Source organism: Gorilla gorilla, chromosome 2, assembly GCF_029281585.2.
Source record: "Gorilla gorilla gorilla isolate KB3781 chromosome 2, NHGRI_mGorGor1-v2.1_pri, whole genome shotgun sequence".
Lineage (NCBI taxonomy): Eukaryota > Metazoa > Chordata > Mammalia > Primates > Hominidae > Gorilla > Gorilla gorilla.
The window spans coordinates 136910864-136931446 of record NC_086017.1 but is presented as its reverse complement, the minus strand read 5'-3'; the positions used below and the strand labels follow the sequence as shown (position 1 = coordinate 136931446).

The window sequence follows — 20583 nt, the reverse complement described above, 5'->3', positions numbered from 1 at the left end:
TGGGCGCCTCTCCCGTAGCGCTCCCGCGGGGGCGCCAGTGGGGCCCCAGCTGCGAGGAGGGCCCGGGCTCGCGAGCCTCGGTCCCCCACTTTCGTCCCCGCGATCCCCGGCTCCCAGCCCCCCGGGCCCCCGGCGGGGCTCTGCGCCGCCGGAGCTTGGGCGTCTGCTGCTGTCCCGGAGCGCCAAATCGTCCGAGGGCCGGCCGCCCGGCCGGGGCGGGGCCAGGGCGGCCCGGCCTTCCCGCTTCCTGCCTGAGCCGCAGGCCCGCCCCTACGTCCTCCGCCCGCCTCTTTCCCGCCGCCGGCTGGGAGGGGACCCGGTAAGCGCGGCCCTGTTCCGGGCGGGGTTGGGGCGGAAGGTGGGGTCAGCTGGGGCCCAAGGGGGGTCGGGGAGGCGCGCGGGAGAGGGCGCCCGGGAGGGGGTGCGCGGGAGGCGAGTGAGCCGGGCGCCGGGCCCTGGGGGCTCGGCGGGAGGGGGAGCCAGGTGGGGACCGGGATTTGGGGGACTCGGTGGGGGAAAGGCGCGCGGGAGATGAGGTAAACACGAGGGGTCGGAGGGGCGGCCTGGGGCGGGGTGGGGCCATGCCTGGGGTAGGCCACGCCTCGGGGAGGCCGGGAGAGAACCCAGGCGCTGGGGGTCGCGGGGGAGCAGGCCGGTCCTACCCTTAGGTGTCTGAGGCCGCTCCCCACACCGCTGCGGTGTGCATTCAGCGGCCCTGTCTCCTCCTTCCTGGCCTGCTCAGGGCACGGCTCCTGGTTGGATGTCACACGCGTGACTCCTGCAGCGCCCGCGCGCAGGGACCCCTCGCTGCCTCAACCAGACCTCCCGCCAGCCTCTACCACAGGCTCAGCCCACTGTCCTGGGTGGGCTCGGTGCAAACCTCTGGTGAAGAAAACCTCCTGAGGGTGCCCAGCCGGGAGTCTCTCTCAGAGTCCCACACTCTCTCCATCCAGGAGAGCCGGTGGGATAGGTCTCTTTAAAATCCCATTATTTATTTATTTATTTTTTCCTCTTTCTTCCAGTTTTTTCCATATGACTTTAGTGATCAAATTTCACTTTTTTTTAGAAGGCTTTTACACCAGTGGTTTTCAAACTGTGGTCCCAGGACCAGCAGCACTGCCTTTCCTGAGATCTGCTAGAAATGCGGGTTCCCCAGCCCCACCCTGACCTTCTAAATCCTAAACCTTGGGGGTGGGTCCCCATACTTGTCTTTAGCAGGTCCTCCTGGTGGTTCTGACCATTGATCTGAAACCTTAGGGCTTTGAGGAGTCTGAACTGGGGTTGAGGATGGGCCAGGTGCCCTGTGATGATAATGCATGACTCCATTTAATCTTCACAGCCCTACACAGTAGGTAGTATTACCTCATTTCACAGATTAGGCAACAGAGGTACAGAAAGTTTAATTTTTCCAAGGTCACAGACCTAGAAAGGGGAGGAGCTGGGTTCCAACCTTGGGTTCCGGCTCCAGAACATTCCCACTGAGGCGAGGTCCCCTGTGAAGGTGGGGAGGGGTGAAGCCCAGAGGTCCTGGCGGCCTCCCTGCCAGGCAGAAACCATTAGTTCCAGAATCACGACCAGCCAGGTGCGTGGTCAGCAGTGGCCCTGCCTGCCTGCCTTTGGGCGAGCCCTGGTCTGTGCGAGCTGCTGGGACCAGGCCCCCGGGCAGGATGTGTTCGCACTGGGGTGCTGACCGGGCGCCTAGAGTCCTGGGTCCAAGGCCAACCTCACAGGGTGACACAGGGATGCTTCTGGGTGACAGAGTGTCCGTTTCCTCCTCAGTCTGATGGGGGCGGACACCCCCCAACCCCATGCTGGCAGCTGGGAGGGTGGGCAGCCTCACAGACTCAGGCGTGGCTCTGAACTGTGGCCCCAGGTGGTCCACGACCTGTCCTGCCCAGCCTAGCCCCTTTCAAGGCACAAGGGTCTCTGACCACTGCCCCATAGCAGGGTTTCTCGGCCTCCACACTACTGACATTTGGGGTGGGGCAGTTCTTTGTTTTGGGTGGCTGTCCTGTATCACCCCCTGTCGGGACAACCAAAACCATGTGCAGACATTGCCCAATGTCCTCTGTGGGGACCTTGGAGGCAGTGCCTCCACTGGCATCTTCTGGCATCTTGGCTCCTCCCTGGGGCTCTGGGATTAGAGGTTTCCTGGCCCACAGCCCACTTTCCCACAGGAGCCTCCTCCAGCCTGTGCTTGGTTGTTCATCTGCACGAGCTGTCAGTGACACAGGGACATTGGAGCATGTTCTCCTTGCAAACACTCCAACATTCAGGTGGAGCTGAGGGGCCTTTGGCCACGTCCACAGCTGTGAGATCCCCCACCCTGCAAGAGGCACAGAGCAGGTGTGGTGCTGACGCCAGCTGGGCCCTGCTCCCGGGTCACCCTGGCCAGGCCTTCCTCTGGCACCATGTGCAGGCACAGTGAGGGTGGACCAGGGCTGGGGCTCTCTAGGTACAGCTGCACACGTGTTCCCAGCATGAATCACGGATCAGGGCTGCGCCAGCACCTGCCGCTCTGGTGTTTGCTGTCACCAAGCACAGTGGCTGCGCACTCTTGGGTTAACCTCCTCAGGCATGCGTGTGAGTGACTCACCAAGACTGTGGCTAAGTGAGGATGTGTGGCCTGGAGTGGTCACTGCCCAGTTGCCTCTGGCAGAGGCAGACCCAGAGCCCTGTGGCTGTGTTCCAGGCCCTTCTCCGAACCCCTTGACCTAGTGGTGGCGAGGTGAGGTGCATCACACCAGGTTCATTTATTTATATTAAAAAAATTTTATTGACACATAATAGATGTACATATTTTTGAGTTGCCTGTGATAATTTAACACGTTCATGTAACTTGTAAAGATCAAATCAGTGCAATATAGACATCCATCATTTTAGAGATTGGTCTTTTATTCCAGAAACATTCGAATTCTAGCTATTTCGAAATATAAAATAGATTATTGTAAACTATAGTCACTGTATTGATTCATCAAACACTATTTCTTATTTCTTCCATCAAACTGTGTATTTCTAGCCATTAACCATCCTCCCTTCTTCCCCCTGGCCCGCCACAGGCTTTGGTAACCATTGAACTTTCTACCTCCTTGAGATCCCCTCCTTCAGCTCCCACATATGAGTGAGGCCATGTGATGTTTGTCTTTCTGTCCACTGCTTATTTCGCTGAATGTAATGACCTCCAGTTCCATCTATATTGTTGCAAATGACAGGATCTCATTCTTCTTTATGGCTGAATAGTACTCCATTGTGTATATGTACCGCATCTTCTTTATCCTTTCATCTGGTATGGAAACTTAGGTTGATCCATATCTTAGCTATTGTGAATAGTGCTGCAAGAAACATGGGGTACAGATATCTCTTCAATATCCTGGTTTCCTTTCTTTTGGATATGTACCCGTTAGTGGGATTGCCGGATCATATGGTAGTTCTGTTTTTAGTTTTGTTTTTTTTTTTCAGAGATGGAATCTCGCTCTGTTGCCCAGGCTAGAGTGCAGTGGCACAATCTCAGCTCACCACAACCTCCACCTCCTGGGTTCAAGTGACTCTCATGCCTCAGCCTCCCAAGTAGCTGGAACTACAGGCGTGTGTCACCACACCCAGCTAATTTTTTGTATTTTAGTAGAGATGGGGTTTTGGCATGTTGGCCAGGCTGGTCTCAAACTCCTGGCCTCAAGTGATTCTCCCACCTTGGCCTCCCAAAGTGCTGGAATTACAGGCGTGAGCCACCGCATCTGGCTTGCTTTTAGTTTTTAAAGGAACTTCCATACTGTTCTCCATAGTGGCTGAACTAGTTTACATTCCCACTAACAGTGTACGAGGAACACTTTCTCCACATCCTTACCAGTGTCCATTATTCCCTGTCTTTTTTATAAAAGCCATTTAAAATGGGGTGGGATAATATCTCATTGTGGCTTTGACTTGCATTTCTCTCATGATTAGTGATGTTGAGTACTTTTTGCATATATGTGAGCCATTTATGTCTTTTGAGAAATATCTATTCAGATCTTTTGGCCATATTTTAATTGGATTTTTTTTATATTGAGTTGTTTGAATTCCTGGTACTATATATTCTGGTTATTAATCCCTTGTGAGATGTGTGGTTTCAGATATTTTCTTCCATTCTGTGGGTTATTTTTTCACTTTGTTGTTTCCTTTGCTGTGCAGAAACTTTTTAGCTTGATGTAATCCCATTTGTCTATTTTTGCTTTGGTTGCCTGTGTTTTTGAGGTCTTACACAAAAAGTCTGCCCAGACCAATGTCCTGCAAAATTTCCCCAATATTTTGTACTAGTAGTTTCATGGTTTTAAATCATATAAGCCTTTAGTCTATTTTGATGTGATTTTTTAATATAGTGAGAAATAGGGGTCTAGTTTCATTCTTCTGCATATGGATATCCTGTTTTTCCAGTCCATCTATTGAAGAGACTGTCCTTTCCCCAGAGTATGTTCCTTGTGCATTTGTCAAAAATGAGTTGGCTATAAGTGTGTGGATTTATGTCTAGGTTCTCTCTTCTGTCCATTGGCTTATGTGTCTGCCAGTACCATGCTGATTTGGTTACTATAGCTTTGTAGTATATTTTGAAGACACTATGATGCTTCAAGCTTTATTCTTTTTGCTCAGGATTGCTTTGGCTATTTGGGGTCTATTGTAGTTACATATAAATTTTAGAATTGTTTTTTCTATTTCTGTGAAGAATGACATTGGTATTTTGGTAGTGATTGCATTGAATCTGTAAATTGCGTTGGGTAAAATTGTCATTTTCATTGAAATTCTTCCATTCTTCAAACATAATGTATCTTTCCATTGGCTTTCATTTTTATTTCCCTAACCTCTTCTCAGGTGGCTGTCTAGGCTGCCTTTGTGTTTCTCCAGCTGAGCTCTTGTTCCCATCCTGTGTCAGTTTCTCCATGGTGTTCTCTGTAGGAGTTCTTCATTCTTTTTGCACACTTATCCTTTGTCTCTTGTATTGGGTCCAACTATTTTCTCCTAGGCTTTTGCTTGCTTTTAAATTTTATTTACAAGTTTTGTCCTACAGAATATTTAAACTTTGATGTAGCTAAATTAATCAATTTTCCCCTTTGGTTTTTGCTTTCTATTGTGTGTATGTGTGTGTCCCTTACCCTTAAGGAATTTAAATCCCTGATCGTGTGTGTGTGTGTGTGTGTGTGTGTGTGTGTGTGTGTGTGTGTGTGTGTTTCCCTTACCTTAAGGAGTTTAAATCCCTGATTTAGGTTCAAATTTTTTTCCGGCTGTCCACTTCCCTGGTTGCTCAGGACATCCAAGCCCTGCCTTTCTGGCAGAGGGAGCTGGGAAAAGTTAACCACCTCTCTTTGTTCCTGTCCATAAGCCTTGGGCGTCTGGGTGCCTGTAGCATTGCTCAGGTCACCGCTGGCCTTGGCAAGAACAGTTTGCATCAGGAGAAGAGGAGGGGAGGTGAGAACACACTGTGGGCATGATTCTTTGTATAGTTTTGCCATGAAGAGGAGGAGGGGAATGAAGTGAGAGATAGCTTGAGGTCAAGGCTGGGTTTATAGAGGCAGATCCTAGAGCAAGTTTCTGTTCTCATCAGATGATCCCACAGAGGTGGAGGGGAGAAACTGAGGAGGCAGGAGAGGGGGGTTCCTTGTAGGTGCGACCCCTTGAGAGGACCCTGGTAGGGTCCCAGACCTAGGGGAGACACTGGCCTTTCTGGTGCTCTTTTAATCCTCTGTCTCCTCTTCTGCGTAAAGTGATCGATAATAGTCTAGCCTTCCCACAGTCCCGTAAGGATTAAAGAAGGTAAAGGCATACTGCATAGGTCATCGGTAGCTGTGTCTGTTATTTTTTGAAAAGATTAGGGATCTGGCATTGCAGGGACCCCATGATCCCCACCCTGTTCTGCCAAGCATCCTTCCTCCTCATGGTTCTGGGGCTTCCACCCAGAGAAGCGGAGTGGGTCCTGGAGAGCCGGCAGATAGCTCAGCTCTGTGTGGTACGGGTTCCTCCCAGTGTGGGCAGGGTCCAAGTCCTCCTCCTCTCCTTTCTTCTCCACTAGCTGTCTCTCCATGATCTCCAGGCTTCCAATGTGAGCCTGGCTCAGTTTTACCAGTATTGCTACAGAGGATGTGATAGGAATTTAAAGAAAATGGCTGGTCTGGCCTGAGGGGTCAGGCTGGAAGGTTGAGGACGAGAAGGTCATGAGGAAGGTGGAATGGGTTCTGCTGTTAGGACCTAAGGGATGCAGCAGTGGCCTTGCCTAGCCAGGAGAGTGGCCATTCCTGCCTGTGGGAGTGGGGTGGCGAGTTGGAGGGGCCTGGTGTGGTGAGAGGGAGGCATTTTCTGCCCCTGGCGTTGGGCCCCTGCAGGTCCTTCAGGGAGGTGGGAAGCAGGTGGGAGTAGGCAGTTCCCATCTCTGTTTATTGCCTCTTGGAGCCACACCGGTGCCGCCTGGGCCCAGGTTCTCTGGGCTGGATGAGGGGCACCGTTCCTGCCACCGAGGGTGCCGCCAACTCGAGATGCCTCCCTGTGCCCTGTCGCCACTGCACATCGCAGTCGCCCAGGCCGGCGGCTCCTTTGCTAACTCATCACCTGCTCCATTCAGGCCCCTGAGAAGGAAGCACGGAGGAGGCAAGAGGCGCCATGACTCTCCGCTTCTCCCTGCTGCAAGGCACAGTGTGGGGCACACATCCCTGTTCAGTTCTTCCGTCAGCTCCTCCTGAATCCATAAATTCCTTGGGAAAATGTTTTACCAGCAGTTGGGAGGCATAAGCCTACCACCTCATTCCTTACCTGAAACTGTGATTGACAAGCAAGGATGACAAGCAGGCATGTAGACATTTTACTGAACACGGGCCAGAGATGTATACATTCTATCAAATAAAATCCAGGATCTAGAACATGGATTAAAAAAAACAGTGAGTGTGTGGGCCTGTGTCTGTGTGGGTAAACATTGGAAGGATATACACTAGACTTGCACTGATTATTTTGGAATAGTGAAATTGTCAGTGATTTTTAAACAGTGTTATTTTATTTATTTATTTATTTATTTATTTTTGAGACAGAGTCTCACTCTGTCCCCTAGGCTGGAGTGCAGTGGTGCGATTTCAGCTCACTGCAGCTTCCGCCTCCCAGGTTCAAGTGATTCTCCTGCATCAGCCTCCTGAGTAACTGGGACTGCAGGTGTGCATCACCACACCTGGCTAATTTTTTGTATTTTTTGATAGAGATGAGGTCTCACCATGTTGGCCAAGCTGGTCTCAAACTCCTAGCCTCAAGTGATCCACCTGCCTCTGGCTCCCAAAGTGCTGGTATTACAGGCATGAGCCACCATGCCCAGCCTCGTTATATTATTTTGTATTGTCTAAATTATATTTTTTATTAACACATGTCACTTTTGTAATTAGAAAAATAATCCAGTTATTTTCATTTTGGAAAGGAAAGGAGGCTGAGGTGGTTTATTGATTGTAGAATAGATGAAGAGATTGTGGGGCAGTCATACAGTTCAGTTTTCTACAGCAATAAAATAGATTCGGCAGCATGGCTGAATCTCAGAAATCTAATGTCAACTGAAAGAAACTGGACATGAAAAGAATCCGTGGAGTGTTACTTTGTTGATCTAAATCGCAAAGTAGGCCAAACTCAGCTGTAACACTTAGGGCTGCACACATTGTAAAACTAAAGAAAAAATAAAACAGATCGAGGAATGGTCATCCCCAGAGTGAGGCTAGTATCACCTCGGGTGGGGAGGAATGAGTTGTTATCAGAGAGGGGCTCAGAGTGGAGAGGCTGGTCATGCTTTGCTTCTTGAACTTAGTGGGAGTATAAGTGTGCTTGCTTTAATATTATCTCATAAATGATTCATAATTTTTTTATTGTGATATAAAGTTCATACCATAAAATTCACCCCTTTTAAATGTACAGTTCAGTAGAACAGAAAACTTATATTCACACAAAGACTTGCACATGAATAGTCGTAGGAGTATTATTTACAATAGCCCCAAAGTGGAAATAACCCAAATGTCTGTCACTCATTAGTGGGTAAGCAAAATATGATATGTCAATGTAATTGAGTATTACCCAGCTGTAAAAAGGAATGAAGTACTGATTCATGTAACAACATGGATGAAGCTTGACAACATTATGTTAGGTGGTATCTTACTGTGGTTTTGATTTGCATTTTTCTAACAATGAAGCTGAGCATCTTTTAATGTTAAGTGAAACCATTGTTTCATGTGCTTATTGGCCATTGTACGTCTTTGGAGAAATGTCTGTTTAATTCCTTTGTCATTTAAATTGTCTTTTTATTGTTGAATTGTAAGTATTCTTTATATATTTGGGATACTAAACCCTCATTAGATATAATGATTGGCAAATACTTGCACATTTTGTGGATCGTCTTTACTTTCTTGAGAGTGTTCTTTGAAACACAACTTTCAAATTTTGATGAAATCCAATTTGTCAGTTTTTTCTTTGGTTGCTTATACTTCAGATATCACATCTAAGAAACTGTTGCCTAATCCAAAGTCCCTGGGATTTACACCTGTATTTCATTCTAAGTGTTTTAGGTAGTTTTAGCTCTTATGTTTAACTCTTTAAGCCATTTTGAGTTAGTTTTTGTATGTGGTTTGAGGTAGGGGTTCAGATTCATTCTTTTGCAAGTGAATATTCAGTTGTCCCAGCACCATTTATTGAAGAGACTACTCTTTCCCCATCCAATGGTTTTTATACCTTTGTCAGAAATCCATTGGCCATAGATGCATGAATTTATTTATAGACTCTCAGTTCTGTTCTGTTAATCTATATTTCTATTCTTTGCCAATACCAAGTTTTACAATAAGTTTTGAAATTAGGAAGTCTGTGTTCTCCAACTTCATTCTTTTTTTTCAGGATATTCTGTTCCCTTGCATTTCCATTTGCATTTTAGAATCAGCTTGTCATTTTCTCCAGAAAGAAAGAAAGAAGGAAGGGAGGGAGGGAGGGAGAAAGAAAAAAAAAAGACCACTGGAATTTGAATAGGGATTGTATTAAACCTGGAGATCAATGTTTTATAGTTTTCAGGGTACAAGTTTTGGACTTCTTTTGTTAAATTTGTTCTGAAGTTTTCTTCATTTCTTGCATTTCTATTGCAAATGCAATTGTTTTATTTATTTACTTTTAGATTATTCATTATTAGTGTATAAAAATAAAACTGGCCGGGTACAGTGGCTCACAGCTGTAATCCCAGCACTTTGGGAGGCTGAGGCAGGAGGATCAGTTGAGCCCAGGAATTTGAGACCAGCCTGGGCAACATAGCAAGACCTCATTTCTACAAAAAATAAAAAACTATAGCCGAGCATGATAGCATATACCTGCAGTCCCAGCTGCTCAGGAGGCTGAGGTGGGAGGATCACCTGAGCTCAGGAGTTTGAGACCAGCCTGGGCAACATAGCAAGACCCTGTCTACAAAAAATAAAATAGTAGCTGAGCATGGTGGAATATGCCTGTAGTCCCAGCTACTCAGGAAGCTGAGGTGGGAGGATTACTTGAGCCTAGGAAGTTGAGGGTGCAGTGAGCTATGATTGTGCCACTGCACTCCTGCCTTGGTGACAGAGTGAGAGCCTGTCTCAAAACAACAACAACAACAAAAACAAAAACAACCAAACAACCCAAAAACCCAAACAACAACAAAACAAAAAAACTGACTTTCGTGTATTGACCTGCGTCCTCCAGTCCTACACCTTGCTGAACTTGTTTACTGGCTGTAATAGTTTGTGTGTATGTGGATCCCTTATGATTTTTTACGTATAAGATTATGTCGTCTGTAAACAGGGATAATTTTACTTCTTCCTTTTCAAGCTGGATACGTCTCATTTCTTTTCCTTGCTGAACTGTGCTGGCTAGAACCTCAGGTACAGTGTTTAATAGAATTGGCAAAAACAGGGATTCTTGTCTTGTTCCTAATCTTAGTGGGAAAACTTTCAGACTCTCGCTAAGTATGTTAGCTTTGGGTTTCTCACAGATGCCCTTAATCAGGATGAGAACATTCCCTTCTATTCCTCTTATCATTATCAAATATCCTTCTTTGTCTGTGGTAAGAATTCTTGTCTTAATGTCTAGGAATAGAAGGGAAGTCCTCATCCTGACTAAGGGCATCTATGAGAAACCCAAAGCTAACTTTTTAAAGTGTTTTTATCGTGAAAGAGTGTTAGTTGTTGCCAAATGCTTTTTCTGTGTCTGTTGAGCTATGTTTTCTCCCCATTATTCTATTAATTTGGTGTATTACATTGAGTTTCATATATTGAACCAACTTTGCATTCCTGAAATAAATCCCACTTGGTTATATTGTAAAAGTCTTTGTATGTACTAGTGGCTTGAGTTTATTAGTATTCTGCTGAGGATTTTGTGTCTGTATTCATAACACACATTGGTCTGTAGCTTTCTTGGGTTGTCTTTACACTGGTCTCATACAAGCGGTTGGGAAGTGTTCCCTTCTCCAATTTGTTGTTGAGAGTTTATGAAGGATTTGTGTTTTTTTTTTTAAATGCTTGGTAGACTTCTCTAGTGAAGCCATCTGGTGTTAAGCTTTTCTTTGTGGGAAGTTTTTTGATTACTAATTCAATCTCTTTATCTGTAGATCTATTAATATTTTTTATTTCTTCACGAGTCAGTATTACTAGTTTGTGTTTCTAGGAATTTGTACATTTCATCTAGGTTTTCTAATTTTTTTAGCTTTATTTATTTTTTAACGTTTAGGTTCGGGGGTACATGTGCAGGTTTGTTATAAATTAGGTATCATGGGGGTTTGGTGTACAGATTATTTTGTCACCCAGGTAATAAACATAGTACCCAATAAGTAGTTTTTTGGATTTTGTTTGTTTGTTTTTGTTTTTTTTCTGAGACAGGGTCTTGTTCTGCCACCCAGGCTGGAGTGCAGTGGTGCAATCTCTGCTCACTGCAACCTCCGCCTCCCACGCTCAAGCGCCACCTGCCTCAGCCTCCTGAGTAGCTGGGACTACAGGTACACTCCACCATGACTGGCTAATTTTTGTATTTTTTATAGAGGGTTTCACCATCTTGCCTAAGCTGGTCTTCAACTCCTGAGCTCAAGCAATCTGCTTGCCTCGGCCTCCCAAAGTGCTGGGATTACAGGCATGAGCCACTGCATCTGGCCAGATAGGTAGTTTTTTTGATCCTCTTTCTCCTCTCACCCTCTGTTCTCAAGTAGGCCCTGGTGTCTGTTGTTCCCTTCTTTATATGCATGTGTACCCAATGTTTGGCTCTCACTTATAAGTGAAACATGGTATTGGGTTTCTGTTTCTGCATTAGGTTGTTTAGGATTATGGCCTCCAGTTCCATCCATGTTGCTGCAGATGACATGATCTTGTTTTTTCATGGCTGCATAGTGTTCCATGGGCATATGTACTACATATTCTTTATTCAGTCTTCTGTTGACAGGCATTAGGCTGATTTTGTGTCTTTGCTATTGTGAATAGTGCTGCGATGAACATACCTGTGCATGTGTCTTTATGGTAGAATGATGTATATTTCTTTGGGTATACACCCAATAATGGGATTGCTGGGTTGAATGGTACTTCTGTTTTAAGTTCTTTGAGAAATCACCTCCACTGCATTCCACAATGGCTGAACTAATTTACATTCCCACAAGCAGTGTATAAGCATTCCCTTTTGTCTACAACCTCACCAGCATCTGTTATTTTTTGACTTTTTAATAATAGCCATTCTGAATGGTGGCTTTTCCAATTTGTTGGCTTACAGTTAATCATATATTCTCTTATAGTTATGTTTAGTTTTGGTTGTAATGTTTCCTCTTTCATTCCTAATTTAACTATTTGAGTCTTCTGTCTTTTTTTCTTCATCAGTCTACATAAAGGATTGTCAGTTTTGTTGATCTCTTCAAGGACCCAACTTTTGGTTTTGCTGGCCTTTTTTTTTTTTTTTTTTTTTTACAATTCTCTTTCATTTATTACCAGTCTAATCTATATTAATTCCTGCCTTCTACTTTTTTGGGTTTAGTTTGCTCCTCTTTATCTTAAGGTGGAAAATTGATTTATTAATTTGTTCATTTCTTTTTAAAGAAATTGATAGTTATAGCTATAAACTTCCCTCTAAGCACTGCATTAACACATGCCATGATTTTTTGGCATGTTGTATTTTCATTTTCATTCATCTCAAAGAAATTTCTAATTTATCTTGTGATTTTTGTCTTTGACCCATTACTTATTTAAGAGTATGGGCTGGGGCATGGTGGCTCATGCCTGTAATCCTAGCACTTTGGGAGGCCGAGGTGAGCAGATCACTTGAGCTCAGGAGTTTGAGACCAGCCTGAGCAACGCAGTGATATCCCATCTCTACAAAACTTTAAAAAATAATTTAGCTGGGCATGGTGGCACACACCTGTAGTCCCAGCTACTTGGGGGGCTGAGAAGGGAGGATTACATGAGCACCAAAGGTCTAAGCTGCAGTGAGCTGTGATCATGCCATTGCACTCCAGCCTGGGTGCCAGAATAAGACCCTATCTCAAAAAAAAAAAAAGTTGTTTAATTTCCGCATATTTATAAATTTCCTAAATGTCCTTCTGTTATTGATTTCTAATTTTATTTTGTTGTGGTTGGAAAACATATTTTGTATGATTTCAGTCTTAAATTATTGAAGTTATTTTTCCTAAGATAGATCAAGCCTGCAAAATGTTCCATGTGCACGTGATAAGATTGAGTATTCTGCTATTGTTGCGCAGAGTGTTTTGTATAGATGTGTTTGATCTAATTGGTTTATAATGTTGTTGAAGTCCTCTTTCTTTTGTTGAAATTCTGTCAAATTGTATTATCGATTGTTGGAAGTGAGGTATGTCCAACTATTATTATTGAATTGTCTTTTTCTTCCTTCAGTTCTGCCACTTTTATGTATTTGGGGGCTTTGTTGTTAGACATATGTATGTTTGTAATTGTTATAGCTTCTTGATAGATTGACCCTTTTATCATTATCAAATATCCTTCTTTGTCTGTAGTAAGAATTCTTGTTTTTATGTCTGTTTTGCCTGATATTATTAATAGTATTAAAGCCACTCCAGTTATCTTTTGGTTATTGTTTGCATGGTATATTTATTTAAATCCTTTTACTTCCAACCTATCCATTTATACTTAATGTGATAATTGATAAGATGGTATTTATGTCTGCCATTTTGCTATTTGTTTTCTGTCTGTCTAATGTCTTTTTTCCCTGTTTCCCCATTACTGCATTGTTTTGTACTAAGTAGATCTTTCCTAGTGTATCACTTTTATTCACTTCTTATTTCTTTTACATTTTTTTTTCTTAGCGGTTGCCCTGAGGATTACAATCAGCACCTTGGTTTATAATAATCTTGTTTGGATCAATAACAACTTAATTCCAACTTGATTTATGTGGTTGTCTTTAAATTGGATAAGAGTAAAAAGAGTTACTAACAAAAATGTGTTTATACTTAAAAAAAAAATCTGTTTAGGTGGTTACCTTTGTCGATGCTCTTCCTTCCTCTGTGTGGATTCTAGCTAGTGTCTAGGATCCTAATTCGGTCTTAAAGACTCCCTTTCGTGTTTACTTTAGGGCAGGTGTGCTGGGGACGAATGCTCTGTGTCTGTTTATCTGAAAATCTCTTAATTTCTCCTTTACTTTGAAAAGATAATTTTGCTAGTTAAGAATTCTTAGGTGACAGCTTTTGTTCTTTGAGCACTTTGATGCCATCCTGTTGCCTTCTGGCTTCTATTTCTGATGAAAAATGAGCTGTTAATCTTATAGAGCAGTGGTCCCCAACATTTTTGCCACCAGAGACTGGTTTTGTTGAAGACAATTTTTCGATGGACTGGGGCGGAGGGGAGACACTGGTTTGGGGATGAAACTGTTCCACCTCTTCATCAGGCATTAGATTCTCATAAGGAGCACACAACCTAGATCCCCTGCGTGCGCAGTTCACAATATGGTTTGAGCTCCTATGAGGATCTGATGCTGCCGCTGATCTGACAGGAGAGGGAACCTGATCAGGCAGTGATGCTGCCCGGGAGCCGCTCACCTTCTGCTGTGTGGCCCAGTTCCCAACAGGGGTTGGGGACTCCTGCTCTAAAGGATCCCTTGTACATCATGAGTTGCTGCTCTCTTCCTGCTTCTAAGATTCTTGGCAGGTCTTGGTGTGCTCTCTCGGAGTTTACTCTACTTGGAATTCGTGGAGCTCTATGGATGTGGAAATTAATGTTTTATGAAATCAGGAAAGTTTTTGCCCATTATTTTTCAAATATCTTTCTGCCTTCCCCCTTTTCAACATTTATATTGTTATGCTTGATATTCTTCCATAGTTCTCGGAGGTCCTGTTTCTTTTTCTTTATTCTTTTTCATTTCCGTTCTTCATACTGAATAATCTCTCTTGATTTATCTTTCAGTTCAGCAGTTCTTTATATTCTCCCTGCTCAGATCAGCCGTTTGCTCTTCTAGGGAATTTTACATTCCAGCTCTTGTACTTTAGAACTCGTGAATTTCTATTTGGTTATTTTTAAAAATAATTTTCATCTCTATATTGATACTCTGTATTCAAGTAGACATCATTCTGAAACTTTGCTTCTTCCGGTACGGTTTCTTAAGTTCTTGGAACATATTTAAAACAGCCAATTCAAAGTTTTAGCCTCCTTCAGGGACAGTTTCTATTAATTTTTTTTAATGGGCCATACTTTCTTATTTCTTGGCATGTCTCATTTTTGTTGTTGAAAACTAGACCTTTAACAGTATATAACGTGACAGGTGTGGAAATGAGATTCCTCCCTTCCCAGGATTTACTGTTGCTGCTTGTTGTTGTTTGCGTAGTGATTTTTCTGGACCAATCCTGCAAACATCCTCCATTCTCTGTTGTATGTGGCCACGGCAGTCTCTGCCCAGTGCCAGCTGATGACCGGTTACAGATTTCCTTGAACTCCGTGCCTGGAACTCCATGCAGGGAATGAGTGTGCCTCCTGGTCTTTACCCAGTGGCTCTGTGTGCACACTGGGTACATCCAGTCCGGTGCTCACCAGAGCCTCCCCAGCCTTTACCTGCTGCTTGTGCAAAGTGTCCAGGAGGTACAAACTTGGGGCCTTCCTAGGAATTTCCTGAGTGTGTTCCTAGACATGGGTGTGTCACTATCCATTGGTGGCCTATTAGGTTGGTGCAAAAGTAATTGCAGTTTTTGCTGTCAAAAGTAATAGCAAAAACTGCAATTACTTTCGCACCAACCTAATAGATTCCCAGAGTGTGCGGGAATTTTTCGAAACCCCTGTTGACATCCCCTTCCTCAGCTTTTCCTTTTAAGTGTTTTCATTAGTCTGTTGTTCACCCCAGCTGGTAGCCACTGTGCCTGTAATTGTTTTCTACTAACTTCTCCCAGGGCAAAAGGTTTTGCACCAGGTGAACTCCAAGTGGGGTTAAATAGAGACAGCCCTCCAAGTGGGGTCTTCCAGGGATCTCCAGATGGGTCAAAAAATAATTCTTTGGGCATGGGGACTTGTAAGAACTCCAGCCTTGCCATGCCCTTCAGGCTGCTGGCTCTCACTGCAGTTGCAGGCTGTCAATTTTCAAGGCTAGGGCAGATCTGGAGAGGGTAGTGGGACCAGGCATGTTAGAATGTCACCAGCATCTTGAATGTTACAAAGTGATCTTTCTTGCTGAGAGTCAGCAATTTTTCTTGAATGGGTATTCCTGGATGCCTTGAGCCTTTGGTATCAGTAAGAGTTCTGAAAAAGATGATTTTGACAGTTTTTGCTGGTTTTTTTTTAAATTGCTTTTATAGGGGAGAGAATTTTCAGAGGCCCTTTTTTGCCGACTTTAGCCCATATATGTTTATGCTTTTCTGTATGTTTTGTGCTCACACATGTGCATATTAAACAACAAACTATTGTAAATTGGGGTGCAGGAGGCTGGTGGAGCAGGTGCTGAGTAAGGGCTGTGGGTTGGATGGGACCATGCCGGCCTGGGGCTGGACAGGTGCCTGAGGCTCCTTGGGTGTTAGCGCCATGGGAATCAGGAACTTGGCCCTACAACTTTGTGTCTCCCACTGTAGGGCTGCCAGGCGCCCAGCTGTGCCCAGATGGATGGGACAGAGACCCGGCAGCGGAGGCTGGACAGCTGTGGCAAGCCAGGGGAGCTGGGGCTTCCTCACCCCCTCAGCACAGGAGGACTTCCTGTAGCCTCAGAAGATGGAGCTCTCAGGGCCCCTGAGAGCCAAAGCGTGACCCCCAAGCCACTGGAGACTGAGCCTAGCAGGGAGACCGCCTGGTCCATAGGCCTTCAGGTGACCGTGCCCTTCATGTTTGCAGGCCTGGGACTGTCCTGGGCCGGCATGCTTCTGGACTATTTCCAGGTAAGAGGGAACTAAATGGGGACAGGGAGCAGGGCACTGCCGAACATCACCTATAGAGTAGGCAGCTGCATGTAAGGTTGAGCTTAAAAGTTGTCGGGCAGTCCTCTCGAAAAGCCATTTTTTTTTCTATATATTGGGCAAGATTCTTTTAGTCTCTGGTGACAGAGACTAAATTTAACCCAAGTTAATCTTCAGTAGACAATTTATTAGCCCATATGATTGATGTAGACCAAAACTTACTTAATCATTTCCCTTCTGATGTACTTTGAAGTTTAACAACTGTGTCGGTCAACTACTGCTGCCATAACAAAGTCCTACACACTGGGGTGCTTCAACAACAGACATTTATTTTCACACAGTTCTAGAGGCTGGAAGTCCAAGATCAAGGTGTTGGCAGCATTGGTTTCTCCTGTGGCCTCTCCTTGGCTTGCAGATGGCTGCCTTTTCTCCATGTCTTCAGGTGATCTTTCCTCTGCATGTCTCTGTCCTAATCCCTCTTCCTAAGAGGACACCCATCAGATTGGATTAGGGCCCACCCTAATGACCTCATTTTAATTTAATTACCTCTTAAAGGCTGTGTCTTTAATTACAGTCTCATTCTGAGGTACTGGGTGTTAGGACTTCAACACGAATTTTTGCAGGGACATAATTTAGCCTATAACCACTTAAAAAACAAATGCTGCAGTGAATCATCTTGACATAAATCATTGTATACATCTCTGAATAAATTGGTAGGATAACTTGTTGTGAGTAGAATTGCTGGGTAAAGAGCATGTGCGTTTGTGGCTTTGATGGAGATCACCAAATCATCTGCTTAGTGGTGCGGGGGTGGGGGGGGGGGGGTCCGACCCACAGACCCTGACCCAGCGACAGATGAGACATGTACATTGACACAGATATTTTGCCTGTCAATCCAGCTAAGGGGCTGTGCTCTGAGTCTGCAGCATCGCCCCATAAAGCCTGCAAAATTCGTATTTATTTAGTACAGATTAAATGACAAAGGCTTTGAGTCAACACACCTGTGGGTAATTAATTTGGTTGCCCTCCACCAGAGAGAGCAGTCCTACAGATGATCAAAGGTTTGTCTTAGGACCGCATGAGTAAACAAGCTATTTAGATAAACTCCCCCACATTCCCTTGTTATTTGCTCTTCTACTATCAACTCAAGATAAAGAGGATTAGGCTGCCTTCAGCTAAATCTTTTACTGAAGCTATGCAACACCCCGGCCTTCCAAGAAGGTTTGTGACTATTTCCTATAACTATCTTTATAATTTTTCCCACTACCGTGACTGAACTCCCACATAGTGGTAGGATGTTGTACTTCCTCCAGTACCACAGGGAAATGCTTGTTCCCAACACTCATCAACACAGGTTTTTTCAACCTTTTTGATCTTTAGTAATCTGCCAGCTGGAAATTGCATTTCATTGTATTAATTTAATTTCTCTTGATGCCTAACAAGTTATCCCAAAACTCACGCGTTATATTAAGCATGTATGTATCCCAATAAAACACACATGGTTCATATAATAGCATGTATTATCTCGTGGTTACTGTGGGTAAAGAATCCAGGTGAAGTTTAGCTGGCTTTTCTGCTTCTTGGTCTCTCCTGAGGCTGTGGCACTAGCCCAGCTCACTTAGAGGATGACATTCCTGGTGGATACTGGACTGCGAGCCTCAGTTCCTCACTGCTGTTGCCCAGAGGCCCACTCAGGTCCTCTCCATGTGGACATCTCCATCATGGTGCTTGCCTCATCAGGGTCCAGTCCAAGACGGAAAAATAGTCTGCTGGCAAGACAGACATCACTGTCCTCTGTAAACTAGTCATAGAAGCGGCATGGCCTTGCTTCTGTTGGTGAGAATCAGGTCACCAGGTTGAGCCACATTTCAGGGGAAGCAATTGGCTAAAAGCATCAGACCAGGAGGCGGGGTCGGGGGCCTTCCTCCAGGGCTGCTGCCTGCTGTGGTCATTGTGGTGTGATCTGTGCTTCTTATTATGAGTGAGACAGGTTGAGGATCTTGATACTTCTATTTATATTCTTTGCTCATTTTTCTGTGGGGTGTTTTTCTGTTTTCTTATTGATACCTAGGGGCTTTGTATATATTAGGGAAATTGATCATTTCATTGTGATGTGGATTATAAATGTTTCCTTTTTTTCCCATTTATCTTTTGACTTTGCTTTTGGTGGCTTTTTGCTATGCATTCATTTTTTAAAATGCAGTCTCAGTCATCTTTCTTCTAAGGCTCTGAGCCTATGCCTTCCTTAGAAACAGAAGCTGCTTTTTATACAGGTGCCCATCTGCCCGTGTGCGTGCACAGGGCAGCACATATTAGAGACTAGGGATGTGTTCCCAAGAAGAAGAAAAACTCTCTGCTACAAGTCTGCTTTCTTTTCATTGCATATATGAGAGGTTCAAAGTGGGTGTACACAGCTGTCGTGCTGGTCTGCATCAGTTTGTTGGCTGGTTAGTGTTCAGTTCAGTGCAAACATTTCAAAACTGGAAGCTTTTCATTACAGTGCTTATATTCAGCTCCTCTTTAAAACTCAGAAGATTTGGCAACATGTGGTTTTTGTATCAGTTTTATATCGCTGTGTTCCACATTACCACAAATTTAACAGCTTAAAACAGCACGCATTGATTAGCTCATAGTTCTGTAAGGCAGAGGGCAGGCATGGTATGGCTGGGATCTCTGCTCAGGGTCTCAACAGCTGAAATCCACGTGCTGGCCAGGATGCATTCTCTTCATGAGGCTCTGGGGGAACATCCACTTCTAAGCATAGTCCTGTCTTCAGAACTCACCTCCTGGTGCTGGGTTCCTCCCTGAGGTTGAAGGACTGCAGTTCTATTTCCTTGCTGGCTATCAGCCAGGGGCTGCACTTCACTTCTCGAGGCCACTCCTACGTCTTGCCATGTGGCCCTTCCATCTTCAAAGGCAGCAGTGGAGAAACCTCCCTTGGGTGAAATCCCTCTCTGACTTCAGGAAGCGCCTGCTCCCTTTAAAGGGTTTACCTGATGAGGCCAAGCTCCTCCAAGTTAATCTTTCTGAAATTCCACCAGGACTCCTCACTGGAATGCGTGGAGCAGGCAGGAATGGCAGCAGTCTCCAGAAACTGATCCAGTCCTGGGCTCTGTGGGTGGACTGGGATGAGCATTGTGTGCATGTGCCGGGAAGAACGGGGGTCTCCAGGCAAGCTATGGCCTTACAGAGACACCGAGCAGTCTAGAAAGGCCAGGAGGGCAAGAGGGCTGGCCGGAGGGGCATTCCATGTGGGCAGAGAGAGAAGACTGGGGGTGCGGGAGGAGGTGAGAGCAGCCTGTTTTAATTGCCTCCTCTTTACTCTGCTGGTGAGGGTGGGGAGTCCTGCCCTAGGGTTATGGGGATGGTGGACACTCAACACCTGGCTCTGGACAGGTGAGGACCACGGCAATTTGTTAGTCCTCATACCAGTCACCCAGGCAGGAGGATGCTGCACACCTTGCAGGGCCACTGGGGAGCAGAGTGAGCCAGCAGGGGATGTGGGGGGCAAGATTTGTCATAACAAGAGAGTGGGAAACCTGCCCTCCATTCCTGACTATATGCGTAATTCCACAGGGTGGCAGAAACTGAAGCGTGCTCCTCGGGGATGTGGAGGGACAGTTCCTGCCCTGAGATGAGGAGGCTCTTGGGCTGGGAACCTCATCCACAGGAGCAGAGTCAGGAGGGGAACGCGCCGCTCACATTATCTTGCTTTCTCCAGGTGTTGAGGCAGCACTTCGTAGTTTTAGGCCTTACCCCACCATTGACCCCTTGATGCCTCGATGCCAGCTTAAGTCTTGGTGGTGACTGAGACTTCCAGGGAATAGAAGAGCCTCTCCAGGAAGCAGCACAGACCCTTGGCCAGGAGGGAGAGTACCATGTGGTGCCCTTGTCCAGGAAGGGCAACAGAGGGATTTGGTGGCCTGGGTATGGGGAGTGTGTGTCCCCGGGGGGGGGTTGGATCTGGCTTAATCAGTGCCTGTGACAGTGGTGACACCCAGTGGAGGTCACTTTGCCACCTGTCACTTCATCGGAGTTGAAGTGAGGGGCCCATGTGCCTCCTGCTAACCCTGGCTGCCTGTGGCCCACCCAGGAAGTAGAGGCTCCACTGGGTGCTTCCTGCAGAGCTGGTGCTCTATATTTCAAGAAGGAAATGAGGGCCTTGGCCACTGTCGGCCATGTCTGAACTTTAGAGAGGATCAGGAGTGACTGGCTGAGGCCTTGTGTGTGGC

At 45.4% G+C, this 20583-nt stretch overlaps 1 protein-coding gene across 9 annotated transcripts in view; it reads left to right on the top strand.

Moving 5' to 3' along the window:
• Positions 1-211: 211 nt before the first annotated feature.
• Positions 212-20583, top strand: part of SLC41A3 (solute carrier family 41 member 3) — a 77297-nt gene continuing 56925 nt past the window's right edge. For 3 of the 9 annotated variants that reach the window (XM_019023659.4, XM_019023658.4, XM_019023657.4), the window contains exons 1-2: positions 212-319; positions 16034-16333. In XM_019023659.4, the coding sequence (XP_018879204.4) occupies positions 16061-16333 (273 nt within the window). In that variant the 5' untranslated portion in view covers positions 212-319; positions 16034-16060. Of the gene's footprint in view, positions 320-421; positions 537-16033; positions 16334-20583 lie in introns of those variants that run through there. The other 6 variants (XM_055383868.2, XM_031009791.3, XM_031009792.3 and 3 more) reach the window with 5 other exon arrangements.